Source organism: Cervus canadensis, chromosome 21, assembly GCF_019320065.1.
Source record: "Cervus canadensis isolate Bull #8, Minnesota chromosome 21, ASM1932006v1, whole genome shotgun sequence".
Lineage (NCBI taxonomy): Eukaryota > Metazoa > Chordata > Mammalia > Artiodactyla > Cervidae > Cervus > Cervus canadensis.
Window position 1 is genome coordinate 2,822,567 of NC_057406.1, and position 12,152 is coordinate 2,834,718.

Below are 12,152 nucleotides of genomic sequence, written 5' to 3' on the forward strand. Positions count from 1 at the left end.
GGAGGGGAGAGAGGAACCCACGCCGGCCCGGGCCTCCAGCCCCGTCCCCAAGCAGCTCTGGGTTTCGTGGGTGCCAAATAATGCACCAAAGACACCAAAAATGGTTCATTATTGACCTGAAATTCAAATTGAAAGGCGTGTTCTCTTTATACCAAGTCTGACGGCGTTAAGCCTAGGTAGGATTCCTCCCCGGTTTTTCCTACAGGAAGAGAAAGCAGAGCTTGGACGGTGGTCCCAGCCTCCCCAGATAACCTCAGGATGGTTTAGAGCGTGGACAGAACTCCCTCTGGGCCACAGTCACTGGCCATCCGGTCCAGACTGGCCCCTAATGACAAGGTCTCTCCTTTCCCCCCTGGCCCACTGGGGCCTCAGCTTTAGGGTCCCTCCAGAGCTGAGAGCAGAGCCCCGTAGACCGTGGCCTGCAGAGGAGTCACGGGCCTTTGGGGATGGGAGTGCCTGCCTCCTCCCCCCGGCTCTCCAGGCTGCCCAGGACAGACACTGTGCCCACGGGCTCCCAGACCAGGAACCCCCCACGGGCACCCCCCTCTGTGCCCACTTCATTCCCCGTGGGACAACTCGCTCATCTGTGAAGCAATTCTCTAAGATCTGATTTTCAGTCTTCTGAAAAACCCCAGCATGGACATAACCAGATTTACACATCTGCTGAGGCCATCTTCAGATATTTCTTTTTAATACTGAAATAGGATCTCATGGTTTTTTCATCAAAAGATATGGCAAATATTCCACTTACATTATCTCGTGTCAGAAAAGATGCGTGAGCTCAGAATACAAAGTGGGGGCTCCCCCCTCCAGGGGCTGGGTGGCCTGGCCCCAGGATCTAGCCACAGAGGTCTGACTGCAGCCTCTCCACAAGCAAGGCCAGGGGCTGAACCTAGGGGCCCCTCAAAGGTTAACATCGGATGTAACAAACATAACAATAAATGCGCGAGGCATGTCACTCAGATACACTGCAAAAAATATAGAATTTCACTCAGTGTGTGTAAACACGCCAGGTGTAACATGGAGTTAAAATTCAGCTCTAGAGCTTTGTATGTTAAAATCCTATCAGGATTTAACACGCTGGCGTGTTAACGTATGTTTATTATTGAAGCAGTAAATTACTAAATGATTGGTGTGAACTGTTAATTTTATACACAAGCATCACTCCCTAAGTAGGGAGCAGACTGACGTCAGCAGAGGTGCTGAGGGCACGCGTGCTTGCCTCTGCCCTGTTCTCTCCACCGTGCCCCTCCACTGGTAACAAAGCCCACCTGGCCCAGAGCACGTGGGCACATCCCTGTCCTGCCAACTTTCCACTTTCGCTGCAGCCCGTGACTCAGTTTGGCTGATGAAATGCAGCTGAGCGCTGAGGACCACTTTCTTTTGAAGCATTAAGAGTCTATGAACAACCCCCCAAGATTTTCCCTCCATCACAGGAACCAGGCCAGCAAACTCCTGAAGGCAGCTCCTCTACCAGCCTGAGCTCCCAGGAGAGGACCTCACGGGCCAGAGCCCCGGCCAGGCCACAAACGATGTGCCCTGTGGGTGGGAAGCGGCTGAGATTTACTCGCTATCTGTGGGGGTCAGATGCGCGTCCCTGGTAGCTCAGCGGGTAAAGAATCCGCCTGCAATGCAGGAGACCCTGGTTTGATTCCTGGGTCGGGAAGATTCCCTGGAGAAGGGATAGGCTACCCACTACTCCAGTATCCATGGGTTTCCCTGGGGGTTCAGACAGTAAAGAATCTACCTGCGATGCGGGAGACCCAGGTTTGATCCCTGGATTGAGAAGATCCCCTCGAGAAGGGCATGGCAACCCACTCCAGTATTCTTGCCTGGACAATCCCATGGACAAAGAAGCCTGGTGGGCTACAGTCCATGGGGTTGCAAAGAGTCGGACACGACTAAGCCATACACACATACGTGGGGGTCAGGGCCATGGTAAGGGTTAGGTCTGTTCAGCCGGCAACAGTGGTATCTGGCTTCCACCCAATGCAGACTTTCACCCTAACCTGCCGACACTCTTTTTCCCACAGGTGTTTTGCACTGACAACCTGATTCCCTGCTGACAGGATGGGGTACTGACCTGCAGCCTTCCAGGAGGCCTGAAGACCACAGGGACAGTGTCCCTGGTTAAGCGGCGAAGGGAGGTCTACGCACTTGGCCTGCTGTCCTTCCTGAGTACACAGCTTCTTAGAAGCAGTGAGAAAAAACAATTCAGATCTAGGTGGCCTCTTGGACTTTCAAATTCATTCTTGGATATGAATATTTTTTGCTGGATGTAGACATACCCGCTCCAGTGTTCTTGTCTGGAGAATTCCATGGGCAGAGGGGCCTGCTGGGCTACAGTCCGTGGGGCCGCGAAGAGTCGGACACGACTGAGCACCTAACACTCCACTTCTCAGACTCCAGGCTGACGGCTATAGTCCTTTCAGCACGAGGACGATGCTGCTCAGGCTTCTGCTGAGACGTCAGTTCTCACACAGCCGCTCTTAGAAAATAATCCTCTACTCCAGCCGCTTTAAGAATTAGCTTCGAATAAATTTTACTCTTGTGTCTTTATCTAGTTTTCTCTTTATTCTCCTGGAAATTCAGTGGGCTCTTCAATCTGTGAATTGGCTTATTTCAGTAGTGTGGGAAAATAAATCACTATCTCCTCAAATTCTGACTCTCTTTCTCTCCTCTCTATGACTCTAAATAAATAAATAAATATGAGGCTCTCTAGCCATACCCTCAATATCTTTATTTTTTATATTATCCATTCTTATCGCTCCATGCTTTATTTTGGCTATTTTCTTCCAACCCATCTTCCATTTCAGTAACTTTCTCCATAGCCATGTCTAATTTGTTAAATCTGTACCCTGACTTTTCAATTTGGTTATATTTTTCACCTCTCATGTAAAATCATAATAGTTTCTCATTAACTGGGCAAATATTTTCAAGACTCTCTATTTTATATTTCTTCATACACAGTAAAGAGAATAGTTTCATGGCCTATGCCTAAGAATTACAGAAACTTAACATCTTGTGAGCCTTGTTATCTGTTGTTCCTATTTGTTCTCACTTAAGAGGTCTTGAATATATACTTAGCTTTGACTATGCATAGACCATTTTACACGGGGAAAAAAAAAGAGAGAAACAAAGCTAGAATTCTCACAGAATTCTCACAGAAGAGGGCCAGGAAATTTTTGTCTCCTTGTTAGCAGTTCAATGCTTTTAAGAAATGTGTTTTCCTTTTACCTTCTTTCTTTGCTTTTTTTCTCTCTTTCCTTCTGCTGCCACTGCTGCTAAGTCACTTCAGTCGTGTCCAACTCTGTGCGACCCCATAGACAGAAGCCCACCAGGCTCCTCTGTCCCTGGGATTCTCCAGGTAAGAACACTGGAATGGGTTGACATCTCCTTCTCCAATGCATGAAAGTGAAGTGAAAGGGAAGTTGCTCAGTCGAGTCCGACTCTTAGCGACCCCATGGACTGCAGCCCATCAGGCTCCTCCGTCCCTGGGATTTTCCAGGCAAGAGTACTGGAGTTGGGTGCCATCGCCTTCTCCCTCTTTCCTTCTACCCCCCACCCAATTTGCTTGTTTGTTGGCTTCAAAAAATAATCTTACCCATTGTTGCAGTCTCCTGGGTGAGAAATCTGGTTGGAATTTAGCCCATCGCCACTAGAAGTGGAAGGTCCCCCTGCCCTCACCTCTTATATCCCCAATTAAGTGGCTCAAGGCTCCGCCTCTCATTCTGTGGGAAGTTCTAAAACTGCTGCTCAAAGATCAGAGGTGACTCCCCTGGCACTTCTCATTAGCCTGCCTCCCTCTCTCGAGACGATTACCACCCGACAGGCAGTCTCTCAGGCCACTGCCCAGCACCCTTCCACCTGGCCTCCATTACAGACAAAACGTTCTTTCCTCAGTCATGTCAGCTTTCTGTCTATGGAGCAGACTTTTCTAAAGATTTGGGGGTAACAGAGAGTAGAGTGAAGCACGACTCAAAACAAAACTGCCTGAGAGTGCTTCCCAGAAATTCTTTAGCCAGTCGTCACGGCAAGAAAGTGAGACAGTGACGCCGACCCTCCCCTGACCTTCCGGTCCCTTCTGCGACTCCCCACCATCCACACTGCCCCCCGCACAGTCCAAGCCCACAGAGTCGTCCTTCAGGAGAACAGTGAGCGAGGGGGGCCTGGGACGCCTCTCCCAGGGGCTGCTGATGAGAAAGAGCCCAAACCCTCCCAGTGCCGACACTTCCTGCCTAAAAGGCCCAGCAATTCTTCTTCTGAGGCCATCACAGAGGTTCTTTCAGGTCTGGCTGGAGGAAGAGTTACAGACAGGTTGCCTAGCTTAACCTGCTACCAGACAGGGCCTCCTCTGTTGTGAAGCACCAATCATTCAAACAGAACCACCGCAGGATGAAACCGCCCTCCTCAGAAGCCACGGCAAAATAAAAATGGGGTTTACTGAAAAGCCCAGGCCTGGCCGGGATTCCTCCGGTTGCTATTGGTGCTCTTTTAAACAATCACCCAGCGAATCTCTGATGTGCTGCTTCTGAACCACAGCACCAGAGAAAGTCGATTCAAGCATTTCCCGAACTGCGGCCCTGGAACAAGTGAGCACTAACCACACGTTTCCAACCCCCACAGAAATGCAAAATCCACCTTCTTGGAGAAACAGCAGAGGAACCACCAAGTGTAATTCACGGCTCTTGCACGTCGTACTTCAAAGATCCAAATGAGGCTGGGGGGGTGCGGGGAGGTGTGAAGCTGATGGCAGGGGAAAAAACCCAACAGCATCTGACAAAGATGTCCCCGCGAAGTTAAGAACAAATGTACATAAATGCAGTTACATAAGCAAAAAAACTGTGCTGTGAATAGGTGGCTGCCAAGCTGCTAAATATACTGAATCAGATAAAGTATTATTGGAAGAACCGTGCAGAACTTCATAATATGGAAATTAGGTAATAACCATTAGACACAGCTGAAAATCAGATTCAATCAAGGGACAGAATGGAGTTGATAATTTGTATGACTCCGTTTTATAATGTCATTCGATCGTTTCCCAAAAAAAGAGTCTTTCTTGGTAAGATGGGGATGGATACGCTGTCTGCTGCTGAGGGAACAGCAAGGGCAAAGGGGATATCCACACCCTTGGAATGCGGCCCTGGAACGCCGGCGGGTGGCGGGTCTCTGCTTTGAGCGGAGTGCAACATCTCTGCAGATTCGGTGAAGTCACCCGTCGCGCTCACGTGGGGCTCAGGGTGACAGAGCCTGCCTCTCCCCAGAACAGCGCCGCCGACCGCCTGGTGTCACAGGCCCACACCTGGTTCTGCATGGTATCACTCCGTTAACGCTCTGCTCATTAATTTAACAAATGCTCAGGAGGGTACACTTGGAATGGGCCAGCATCATCTTTCAACATTCATTTAATTAAACCCTGCTATTGCAATGTGACAGTCAGCACATCACAGGGGGAATTATTTTAAGGACGAAGGTAGAAAGTATTTCAAAGCCCCCACTTACACATGAAAACGTAATCGAAAATGGCTGGGCACACACTATGATTTTTCTGTAATATTAAAGATGTTATTTTCCCACTCGTTAATTAATTGGATTCCGTGGAGAAATTACGCCGGCATCCTTGATAGCAAAATGACGTGCAGAGGCAGGAACACTGGGCCAGAGGCCGGCCATAAACAACCAGGCTGCCGCTGGATGATGACAACCACCAGCCTTAATAAGAGTGAGGGCTGCCTGCTTCGAGGACGCGCTCATTACTTCCTGTGAAGGGACAGCGCTGAACTCTGATTATATCGCCTTCATAAAGGGAACGGGAATGGCTCCGGCCCCAGCAGCGCCCAGGTGGCCCCAGCAGAAGGAGCAGCAGGGGTGGGGGGGGGGGGTCCCAGGATAACCGGGTGAGCCTTCCACCCCCTTCTCCCCCGCCTCCCAAGAAGAGGGGCGCTCCAGACGCGGGCTTACCGTCAATGCGGCTCACGAGCTCTTCCAACATCTTCACTTTCATCTGAATCCCAGGTTGGGCGAATGTATAGTTGTCCTGAGGGGAAAATAACAGGGAATATCATATGCATGGAGGAAAAAACTGGCTTTCCAAAGGGGAACAGGCAGTGGGGACGAAGGTGGATGGTTTGACAAGAGAACGAATTCACAGAGCGACCCACACACACAGCATGAGGCCGCGTCACGCCACGCGCGTGCAGGCTGAGCCGGGAGATGAGCTCTGAAGCTTCCCCATGTCATCCACTCTGGGGAGTATTTACTGGGACATTTCTATATGTAAAGGCAGAGATTCACATTTAAATGGAACAGACAGCTCGCTGAGGGGCAGAGTCTGCCGAGAGTGGCTCTGGCCAGCAGAAGGGCAGAGTGCGCGCAGCACTGCAGGGGAGCTAATGGGAACCAGGGACCTGCTGGCGCTACCCGCGTCAGGCCTGCCCTCCGAGGGCTGAGGACACGGTCACGGTGTGAGCACGGAGGGACCAGGGGGCTTCAGTCTCAGGCACTCAGGTGAAGAAGTTCATAAACTAAGACAGGAAAACCAGCGCAGCCAGTGGGCAGGGGCAGACCTGGAACGAGAGCCCAGCTCGATGCCTTAGACGCTGTGTGACATTAGCAAGGAACAGCACCTCTCTGGGCTTCAGCGGCATCATCTATAATGAGAATGGCAACGCTGCCGTGGGACCGCTCCGAGGCTTCAAGGAGGCACGGTCACCAGCAGGCGCCAAGGCTTCAGGAACAGGAGGCCCGGTGCCCCCACTGTCACGACCAGAGAACACACGTCGGCGGGGGAGGAGGGTGGCGCCTACCACGTCCTGCCCCAGGGCACCCCACAGAGCAGCCCTCAGGAGCCTCAGCCCACGCTCAGGGACCGCTCTCAGGATGAGGCTTTCAACTGCACTCCTGCAGTGACAGACTTGCACTGGGTGATTACGGGAGGCGGGGTAGTGACCCCACCAATACCCAGGGCCTGATTCCCAGCAAGGTGCTGGTGAAGGTTGCTAATCAAGCCACTGGAACAGGGAAAGCACCCAGTCACCCAGGTGGGCCCGGTGCGGTCGGGGCCCTCGGACGTGGAGGCAGGAGCGTCAGCATCAGAGAAGTGAGGATACCGGTCCCCACCTGGAGGATGGACGGAGGGGCCAGCAGACCAGCAAAGCAGGCTGGACAGAGGCCAGCCGAGCAGCTCTCCCCTGGAGCCCCAGGAAGGACGTGGCCCGGCCCACACCTTGACCCGGCCACCCCGCCCCAGGGGCAGGTCCGCCTTCTAACCTCCAGGAGGTTGCTGTTCAAGCGCTAAATGGTGTCTGACTCTTTGTGACCCCGTGGACTACAGCACACCAGGCTCCTCCGTCTTTCACCATCACCCAGAGCTTGCTCAAACTCATGTTCATTGAGTCGGTGACGCCATCCAACCATCTCATCCTCTGTCGTCCCCTTCTCCTCCTGCGCTTAATCCCTCCCAGCATCAGGGTCTTTTCCAATGAGTCAGTTCTTCGTATTATGTGGCCAAAGCATTGGAGCTTCAGCTTCAGCATCAGTCTTTCCAATGAATACTCAGGACTGATTTCCTTTAGGATTGACTGGTTTCATCTCCTTGCAGTCCAAGGGACTCTCAAGAGTTTTCTCCAACACCACAATTCAAAAGCATCAATTCTTCGGTGCTCAGCCTTCTTCATGGTCCAACTCTCACGTCCGTACATGACTACTGCACATGACCTCCACGACTGTGAAATGACAAATCCGTGTGGTTTCAAGCCACAAGGCGCTGTGCCTGTGGGTCCTTGAATATGAGTGAGCGGGTCCTGTTGGTTCAGGCAGGCGTGCGCTGGGCTGGTGCTGGGAGACGACGGCTTGTCCTCGGGGAGACATGGGTGGAAGGGGATGGGGACGTGGGAACAGCACCCCCACACCACCTGCCCCGGGATCTGGGTGGGGGGAGGGCTCCAGGAGACACAGCCAGGAGGAGAGGACGACCTTCACGCCAGCAGTGATGTCTGAGGCCGAGCAGTCAGCACTCTGGGCTTAATGTGTGTGTGCACACAAGCACACGCGCACACACACACAGGAACACACACAAGCATGTGTGCACACACACGGGCACACAGTCATACACATGCACACGCACACGTAAGTATGTGTACACACACAGGTGCACACTCATACACACGCACACACACTCATACACATGCACACACACACAAGCATGTATACACACACGGGCACACAGTCATACACATGCACACACACTCATACACATGCACACACACACAAGCATGTGTACACACATCAGGCAGTTATACACATGCACACGCACACACACACACACACAAGCATGTGTACACACAAAGGCACACACTCATACACATGCACACACACATGCACAAATGGGCACAAACACACATACACATACACTCATACACATATGAAGGCACACAAGCATGTGTACACACACGGGCACACACGTGCATACACAAACATGTGTAAACACACATGGGCACAAACACACATACACAGGCACACGCACACATGCATGCATACACAAGCATGTGTGATCACACACAGGCACAAACACACACTCGTACACACACACACATGTGTACACACACGGGAACAAACATACATACACACACACATCTTTCCTGACTAGAGTAGGAGCCGCGGCCACTACGAGACAAAACTAAAAATGCCTACAAGGCAACCACGATCTTTTCCCCACAGAAACAGAAAATGAGCGGACTCAGACCTAACTTCCTGCTGCGGTTTCTCCCACGTGGATTTCAAGTGACAGGCCCTGGATCCCAGGCTGTCACGGCTCCACGAGGGCAACTCCAGCGGGAGGCACCGAGGCCCCGCGTGCACTCTGCTCAGCTCCACGCAGGGGGAAGCACTCTGGGGCGGCTGCCCCACGGGCCTGGAAGGATGTGCTTTGTAGACGGGGTGACAAGCTGGTGGGTCTCGCTACACTGAAGTCTGGGGAAGGGAGGGCTGTCACAGACCGGCGCTGAGTGGACAGGAGCGCTGGGCCCCGAAAGGCCTGCACGCGTCCAGAGAGACCCCCAGCCGTCCCTCCGGCAGAGACAGGCAGCGGCACGGAGCCCGAGCTGCCATGCAGCTAAACATTCATGGGCAGAGGAATTCTGGTTTGGGACTTGAACTTGCCAGGGTTAGCCCTTAAAGACTTGATTTCTCTCTGGAACTTGGGTGACAGAGGAGATTCACACTTGAATTCGGGACATGCTGCGTAGCTGGAAGCTTCCACGCTGTCATCTCACCTCACGGCAGCATTTCCGATGAGCCGGGGGAAGCAGTCAGGCTGGACATATTTAAGGATGAGAAGTTACCTAAGAGTGGTTTTGCAGCCTCAGGTAGAGGCCTTGTAGATTACTGCATCACTGTTCAGGTCTGACGAGCTCCAAAACCGTCAGGACCAGGCTCGGACGCCCCTTCCCCGCGGACCCAGGAGGATACTCAGCGAAGCAGGGGTTCTGCTGGGGGCTGGCCTGTCCCTAGAGGCGGTGGGCTTTACGGGGGCACCATGTCCCTGGCTGAGCGGGAAACTAACGGTTATGCAAAGAGCCAGCTGAAGGAACTGGGGCCAGCAGCCCTCAAACCCCGGCTCGGCTTCCAGGGGGAGGGGGTCCGGCCGGTGCCTCCCCTGCCCGTTCTCCATCCCCAGAAACACTGGCCCCAAGAAAGCGACTGACCACCCGCGACTCCCAGAGTCGAGGCCACCAGCAGGCCCAGCCCTCCGCCCAGCTCTCGAAACCGGCCGCTCCCCCGGGAAGGCTGCTCCCCCGCACGGCTCTGCCGCACGCAGGGAGCCTGCCCGGGCCCAGGGCCGGCTCCGACACGGAAGGTCAGCCTGAATGACCCCCAGATTCAGCACGCCGGTTTATTTGGCTCTCACACTAAGATAGGACTTCAAGCTTCTCATTCAGAAGAAATAAAAATTATTCTTCAGTCTCCATCTGCCACTATTTTGTTTTATTTCTCAATTTGTTCAAAACCCAGGAAGGGGAGATGAGTTCTCTTGAAAATCCAAATAGTAAGAAAAGAATAACACCTGAGAGTCTTCAAAAAAAGCCTGCATCATGAAAGGTCCTGAGAAGACTGACAGATGAGGCCTCGGTGTCTGGACTTAGGCAGGGGGTGGGCGCGGGGGCAGAGAAGACCCGCCGCAGGTCAGGCACGGGGGGTCAGCTGAGGGGTCCAAGCTGAGGACCGTGCCCCTCGGCAGCCAGGAAGCCTCTGAAGGACACACCAAGGACATTCCAGAGCCGGAGGCTGAGCCGGAAGGCATGAGGTGCCCGCAGCAGCCTCCCAGGAGTTGCACCTGGCCCCCAAAGGCGCCCAGCAGGCTCCTGCAGCCTCTGACGAGATCCCGAGTTCTTCTGGCTGAAGGAGGGGGCACCGACCCCAGCATCCCGTCCACACCCCCGCCCTGCCCGCACACACACATACCCAGCACAGAACCTATCTGCTAAGAAACAGGAAGTATCTGCAGGCAAAATAGGAAGCAAGTGAGAATACTGTGTATTTATACAAATAGTCACAGTAATAATATGATAACACTCCATGAAAAGCAAACAGGCACACCTCTGCAAGCTGAGATTTGATTCTGGGTCTTTAAAGAATGATAGAAGAATATAGAAAACTTATTGCTCGGAGGGAGGGAAGGAAGGTCTGAAGAAATACAACGACCTTCTGGGAAGTGATTTTACAGAAGGTAAAGTCCGTATCAGCAGGAAAAAAACTCAAAGCACGCACACCGGGCTCGCCTCACACTTCGGCCATAACCAACAGCACTTCTGGGCTCCTCAGAGCAAAGGCGGATTAAATCCTTCTGAAGGAACGTCTCGGACAAGGGCAGGCAGGTTCACTCATGTCGGCTGAGCGGGAGGACCGAGAGCCCTCCCCTCTGTGACAAGGGGCCGTGCCCGACCAGAGACACGGGCCCTCAGCACACCCCACAGCCCTTCCCGGCCAGTCTCTGCGGGAAAGTGCCCTTCCGAGGCTGAAACCAAACCTGCCCCTCTCCCGCACCCTGGACCTGCATCTGAACACCTCGCGACACCAGGCCCTGTTTCGGGCCCCCTGTGATCCAGTGAGCGCAGTGAAGGCATCGATCCATTCAAGACCAGTGCAGGGTGGACGGGGGCTCCTCCCTGGGTGCGGTACCCCCGCCTGAGGGCCTCCTGCATGAGAAGTAGGCCTGAGGCTGCTGTCCTGAGACTGGCCCGAGTGCAAGGTCGGCGCTCCCCCGGGGGGTGCCTGGGGCCAGGATTGCGGGTGCCCCCACCTCTCCTGAACCAGGGAGAACGGCTCACTGGCCGCCGCGGAGCACTGTGCTTTATGCTGAATGCCTGCTTTCCTGCTGGTCCGTGCCAGCAGAGGTCTATGGCAACAGCTCCCAGTACAGGCCCCAGGCTTGGCGTTTCTTGTTGGTTGTGTTTTGGTCTTGGCTGAGCTGGGTCTTGCAGCACAGGGGCTTGGTCACCCCAGGACACGTGAGGTCTTGCTTCCCCAACCAGGGATCGACCCGTGTCCCCTGCCCTGGAAGGGGACCTCCAGGGACGTCCCGGGTGTGGCCTTTCTCACAAGCTCCCGGGAGATCGGGCCAACTCGTGGCTCGGGAGTTAAGCATCTCCGGCGACTCCACAGGGGCGGGACTCCTGGCAGTGTGTGCCGGGGCCCCTCTGGGCCTTTTTCCTTGGCCCGCGCACCCCACACACGTGCACTGGGAGGAGTCGCGGCCACTGTGCTGGATTCCCAGAACCTGGGGGCGGTCCTGGGTCCCCAACACAGTCGGGCAGGAAAACAAACATGGGACTTGTGTTCAGAGATGACGGTCTGGTCGTCAAGCAAACGTTCATCATGCAGGCCACGCAGACGCACATGCGGTCTCACCACGACCCAGGGAGCCCTGAGGTCAGAGCACAGAACAGGGGCCTGACCCAGGGACACACAGAACGGGAGGCCGGGGCCAAGATGCAGAGAGCAGGCAGCCCCAGCAGCCGTGGGGACGCGGGCTCACGCCAGGCGGGCAGCAAAGGCCAGGGTGGAGGGAGGGGCCCCGAGGAAGCTGCGCTTGATGGGAGATCATCACCCCAAGGCGGGAAGGCCATGTGGGGCGCCAAGGGTGAGACCCCAGC

General features: G+C 54.1%; 1 protein-coding gene across 2 annotated transcripts in view; it reads right to left on the reverse strand.

Moving 5' to 3' along the window:
- Positions 1-12,152, reverse strand: part of TBC1D22A (TBC1 domain family member 22A) — a 259,325-nt gene that overhangs the window by 72,007 nt on the left and 175,166 nt on the right. For both annotated transcript variants that reach the window (XM_043439879.1, XM_043439878.1), the window contains one exon: positions 5,962-6,037. In XM_043439879.1, coding sequence (XP_043295814.1) covers positions 5,962-6,037 — 76 coding nt within the window. The remainder of the gene's footprint in view (positions 1-5,961; positions 6,038-12,152) is intronic.